General features: G+C 36.4%; 1 protein-coding gene across 1 annotated transcript; it reads right to left on the reverse strand.

The window, feature by feature from the left end:
- Nucleotides 1-3844: 3844 nt before the first annotated feature.
- gpr25 (G protein-coupled receptor 25) lies at nucleotides 3845-5438 on the reverse strand. The gene has a single exon (XM_076884462.1). The coding sequence runs from the start codon at nucleotides 5409-5411 to the stop codon at nucleotides 4308-4310; it is 1104 nt and encodes a 367-aa protein (XP_076740577.1). The 5' UTR covers nucleotides 5412-5438; the 3' UTR covers nucleotides 3845-4307.
- Nucleotides 5439-6000: the final 562 nt, after the last annotated feature.

Genomic DNA, 6000 nt, shown 5'->3' on the forward strand with positions numbered 1-6000 from the left:
CAGCTATCTTTAAAAACATAGCATACACATTATTCAGAAACACAGTTCATGTAGAATTATTATGAAAACTTTCAGTATAAGCCAAATGATCTATTCCTGTTAGCAAAGGAAAGAAAGTTGCTAAATCTTAATCAGGGTTCCTTACAGGAAAGTCTCAAAGGCATATCTGTGCAGGTGCATGATTTTAAATCTTTCAGTGTTTATTTGAGACGCCTTGTTTATCAAATGTTGCTCATGCAGGCTTCGTTTATGAGATTATAAAAACCACAGCCAGTCGTCTCATCTGAGGCTTACAATGCTGGCATGATCTCATTGCAAATGTTGTATGTGTTTGTGGTCGAAAGGGGGTGTAAACATTTTTTAGCTGCTCACCGTTATTTTGCAGTACTGCTTGAAGTGGGGCAAAAACAAAAAAAGAAAGAAAAAAAAGTGATGGCTACTTTGACACTACTGTGCATGTACTTACGTTCATACTCATTTTATATTTGTTTTTGCAATTAGTAACATTAATATTTGAATGAAATGCATTTATTTGCCGTTTTTGCCTTGAAACCTCTTTCATTAAAACTCTTTAAAGAAACTATGATCCAAGCCAAAACAAGGGACAACTACAGGAAAAATAAAGTAAAAATAAAAACTAATATTAAGTGTAAATCCAGCATAATTGAAAGAATAAGTAGAAAGTTGTGTTGAGTAATCAATCAATCTGATACTTGCAGAAGTTACATAAATGGCCTTTTTGTGAAGACTGAAACATTAACCAAAAATATTTTGAAGATTACACTCACGGACCAACAGCCACAATGGTTCTAGTTAGCTTTGATGTCAGCATTAAAATACAACACCACTGTTTTATTATTATATTTTCTTTTCTTAAAATGACTTAACGGCTCAAGAATAAACTTACTTTTAATTTTAAAAACGAACAGAAACGTTCACACGGCATAGGGCACGACTGTTTTAGCCCATAGGGGTTTTGTAACAAGTGCAGGGGAAAGAACTGCAATAATGCTATGAGAACACTGCAAGTTCATAGTCACGCCAACACTAGAAAGAGAAACTGGCAGTTCAAACGTAAGAAAGGTTTGATAAAAAACCAAGTGCCAAGGTCTCACCTTTCAATTTGCGTGTGCTTGACTGGCAGAGTGACGACTAAGTCATTTCCTTACCCGAAGAGTTTGAGCTTTAACATTTGCATTTCTTCCATAGATTTTCTGCTGTGAATGTAGAAGTGTCAGAATTAAATCAGTTGGGGGTAGATATCAGGTAGCAGACATTGCCTGTAAAAGTTATTTTATGATTTTCTTTTATAGTTGTGTCATATAAAAGTGATACATTGCAAAATGTTCACAGCTTTTAACTGAAGCGTAGACAAAATAATCTGATAACATTTCGTATTTGAAATGTATTTTAGTTTTGGGTTAGAGATAAAATCTGGCTGTGTGAAAATAGCATTTAGTTAGCGTTGACCTCACAGGTTAAGTCCACGTGACTTTTAGCATTAACAACAACATGGGCTGCACTGAATTAATTGCATTTAAGAAAAAATTATTTGCAAGTAAAGTTTAATCTTTGAAGAAAACATTTTTCCATCATTAGCATGCTTTAGCATTTGTATGCTGACTTCATAGGCGAAGTGTGAGAAGCATCTCCTGTTACCCACACGACCCATGCCATCTTTAAAAATAAGACAACAAAAAAGGGAATGAATCATTATATATTTTCAAGAACACATGTCATCTTTGTGAAACATTTCACATTTAGTCAGTTAAGAAAAATATTATGACTAAGTGTCCCAGAGCTGTTCGTTGAGCCCGAGAGCTGCAGCACTTGGCACCTCTGGTTCCCTCTTTGCACATCGTCTGTGATTATCTGCAAACATTTCATCAAAGCAACCTGTGCAATAAATGCAAAAACAAGTTTAACTGAAATGACTTTGGCAAACTGGTGCAACAAAAAAAAAAAAAAAAACCCAAACCAAAAAACACAGAAATAACTGCATATTAACATAAAGGGTTTGGATTTTGACTGTTTTTAGATCGCAAACCACCTAAACATGATTCACTCACAGTATATATACACCTATTTTTTAGTAAAGACCATTATCTATATCAGGCAACATACATGTCCACTGTGTCTATATATTTGAATAGAATAGACTAATGTTTCTCAAGTGTGTGCATGTGCGCTCCACACACAAGATACAGCTGTCTAACAGCTGTGATTTTTATATGCCAGAAACAGCAGGTAAAATATTTGTGCCAGCATTATAACCAAAGCTGGTAAGATATATCTAAAAGCAGGAAAGGGGAATTCGTGACTTCCCTATTCTCACAGCCAGCACTGAGTCTGTTTTTTCACATGATTCAAATCACTCATACAACTGAAAAACAAGTGGGCAAGCATGAACATTTGAACTTTCACACACCTGACGTCCCCTTTGCCATCGTGCGAATGCATTTGACTTCTGAGAAACTGCATTTGGGGCACATTATGTCTGAGTTGGGGTCAAAAGGGTGTGTGTGTGTGTGTGTGTGTGTGTGTGTGTGTGTGTGTGTGTGTGTGTGTGTGTGTGGGTGAGGGGCTACAATGCAAATGTAAATGTAAAAACGATTGTAATATGTAATATGCAACTTTTAAACATTTGTGTTACAGATAACCTGACCTCTCCACCACACATGAACATAAATAAGTAAAAGAAAATTTGAAAAAAATAAGAAAAAGGAAAAAGCAACCCCCACTCACTCAACAAAACCAAACTGTTGCTTCCTGTTGCAATTTTCTGTGTTGGTTGACCTCGGGTTGCCAGCTCAGTGCCTCCTTATATGTGTCAGCGCACTTTTTTCTCATGTTCACCTTCTCATCTCTGTTCGGTTTCTGTTGCAGTTCACATGGAGATCACTGACCCTATACTTCATATTTTAGCGAGAATCCCACATCACTTCTGTTTTAAAAAAAATTTATTTTATATATTATCACCTATTTGGGCTCCATGAAAAAGAAGATATTGATTCATATCAGTACTAAAATGATAAAACTGTTTAGGTAGAGTTAAAAGACAAAGTATAACATAACAAGACAAGGACGTTGGGTCCCTTGTAAGACCCTAAGCTTCACACCTAGCAGAACTATGCTGCTCTGCTGCAATTAGAGAAGTATTGTTTGTTCACATTTTAATGCAGTTGTGTAATTTCTTTGTGCCAAAATATGCGTTATCATTGTAGGTTAAAAAACCCCAAACCAAAACAAAGCCAGCTTTATTAATAAACGTGTGAGAAATAATGTGTGAAAACACACACTTCCTCTGTAAGGACAAGACAAACTTTTACTCTACAGTGAACTCATCTCTCAGAACCTTCACAGACATCTCTTATTTATCTACTCTTCATTAGTGAACTGGCTCAACTGAAATTGTACCGCTGTGACTTATATTAGTTATTATTGTTATTTTTAGTGTTATGTAATTAACTGTGAAAATTAAATAAAACTCTGGGGAGAGTTTTTTTAATAAAAGTTTTCAGTGTGCAGCCTTTTATGTTGATGACAAATTTTTTGTTGAGTTTTAATTAAGTTACGAAATACATCTGCAGATCATTATATTTTAATTTAATTTAATTTTGGTTTAATTTTATATTTAAATTAAACCAAAATAATAAATTATGTCATTTAGCGCTATTAACCATAACTACTGTAACTACTGTAATTAAGTGTAACTGTAACTAAATTTAACTACTGTTTTTAGCAGATTTTTAGTCATAGTATCAATTCATCACAGAAATCTGAGGCTTTATTAAAGAGGATTCAGTTTTAAGTCCCACAACATTTTTGTTCAGATTTTATTTATTAACTGCAACCATATTATGCAAATATAGAAAATAATTATAATAGTTATAAAAATGATACACAGAAGACACAGAATATTTTTTGATTTTCATTTTCCACTTTTCCAAATGATCTGTTCAGCTACAAATGTTAAATGTTATTTACATTTCTAAATTAATGCAACTGTAGGATATTGTCTGTTAATGCAAAATATTTACAACATTAATACATTTCATACAAAGCAGATATTATGGGAAAATTGCAATTTAAGAAAAATCCATATCATACTTTTCCAAGTAATATATGCATGCTTGATATGTTAAATACAATAAAAGGCCAAAAACAAATTTGAAAGTATAGTATCATAAAAATCAAAAAACAAAACATATAATGATGCACAAACAAGATGTTAAATTGATCTTAAGGGTGGCAGTAACATTATTACTTTAACACCTCCAGAGTTCACCATATCAATCTTCCTCCTACTAAACCATTTGAGTTTGACTTCTCCCACCAGTTGTTCCATTGCTCTCTGAAGTGTAGCCGTTGGTGAATGAAGCTGAAGAGTTGAAGCTCTGCAGCATCTTTGACTTTCCCAAGCAGGTTTTGTACATCATCTCAGCACGTCGTCTGAAGTGATGGTCCAAGAAAAAGTAAATGGCTGGATTCACGCAGCTGTTGAGGAATGCCAGGCAGCAGGAGATGATGAGCCCGTTTTTAAGTTGTGAGTTAACTTCACAGCTGGTTTCAACGTCTGCGAGACGTAAAATAACTGTGATGGATTTAAAAACATTGTAGGGGAGCCAGGACACCACAAAGGCCACTATGATGCAGAGGACCATCTTCAGGGAGTGCTTGCGGCGCGCTTCAGCACGAGGATTTCCCGCAGCAGCACAGTGCTTGTTGAGGTGCATGATGATGGTGCCATAGCAGAGCATAATGATAAACACTGGGAAGATAAAGGTGAGTAAGGCCATGACCAGGCTTATTCCAAGAAAAAAAGGTGAACTTCGATCTTCTGTACAGAAATTGCCATCTTTCTCTACTTTCCGGTACACCAGAGATGGGATGCCAAGCACCAAGGAGCTTGCCCACACTGCAAGACAAGTGGCACGAATGCACAAACTACTCCTGAGGTACCTCGAATCCATCAGCTTCACAACAGCCAGGTAGCGATCAACACTCATGCAGGTAAGGAAGAAGATATTGGAGAAGCGGTTCACAGCAATCATGTAGCTGCTCATCTTGCAGAGAAAGTTGCTAAATTGCCCAAAGTTCCAGTAATTTTTCTTCATTGCAGAAATGGCCCACAGTGGCAGCGTCAGGACAAAGACGAGGTCAGCCAGGGCCAAGTTGACAACAAAGGTGTCCACGAGACGACCACCTCTCTTCTTGTTTCCCACCACTAGGATCACAAGGAGGTTGCCCACAAATCCTGTGAAAAATATCAGGAAATAAATTGTAGGCAAAAAATACTCTGAGCCATTAAGGGTTTGTTCACACTCTTCCTGGAGATCATAAAGCGAAAAATTGCCAGTGTAGTTCTCAGAAATGTACAAATAGTCTACAGGAGTTGTGTATCCGTCCATTCTGGAAGATCACACAGAGGCTCTGTAGTGCAGCCGTTGTATTGTGGCAGAGTGGTTAATCTAACCATGTCAGCATGCAGCTGCTTGATATTACAAGTGCTAACCACAGAGAATCCTATTTCAGCTCTCTTCCTCTCACTTTACTGTGCTGCGTCTCCGTCTCTCCGTCTGCCAAAAACAAACAAACAAAAAAACTTGACACACATTAATCAAACTTGCTATACAATAACGTGATGTTCCAATATTACAGTGCATTATTATGGGTACAGCAGATTGTATGAGTGCAAAACTTTTGCATTTAAAGTATAGAACTCCTACAAATGTTTTCCTTCTGAAAAACTTTGAAGTCTTATACATATTTATGCAACTTTCTACTCTAGATTGTTATACGATGGTGCCTATATTCATAAAAAAGGACAGATTTCACCTTTAAATTGCTTTACATGAGCGCATTTTCTTTTTCCTTTATCAAAGAAATTGTGTATTGATGTGCCACACCAGTAGGGGGCAGTTTGATACTGTATGTGGTGACCTCCCACTTAATGTCAGGGGCTGTGATTCCTGAGAAAATGCCACTGATCTACTTCAA

Source organism: Maylandia zebra, linkage group LG5, assembly GCF_041146795.1.
Source record: "Maylandia zebra isolate NMK-2024a linkage group LG5, Mzebra_GT3a, whole genome shotgun sequence".
Taxonomy (NCBI): Eukaryota; Metazoa; Chordata; class Actinopteri; order Cichliformes; family Cichlidae; genus Maylandia; species Maylandia zebra.

What these genes read in the sequence shown, in the direction of transcription:
- gpr25 (XM_076884462.1), bottom strand. Translation starts at nt 5,411, where the DNA reads ATGGACGGATACACAACTCCTGTAGACTATTTGTACATTTCTGAGAAC.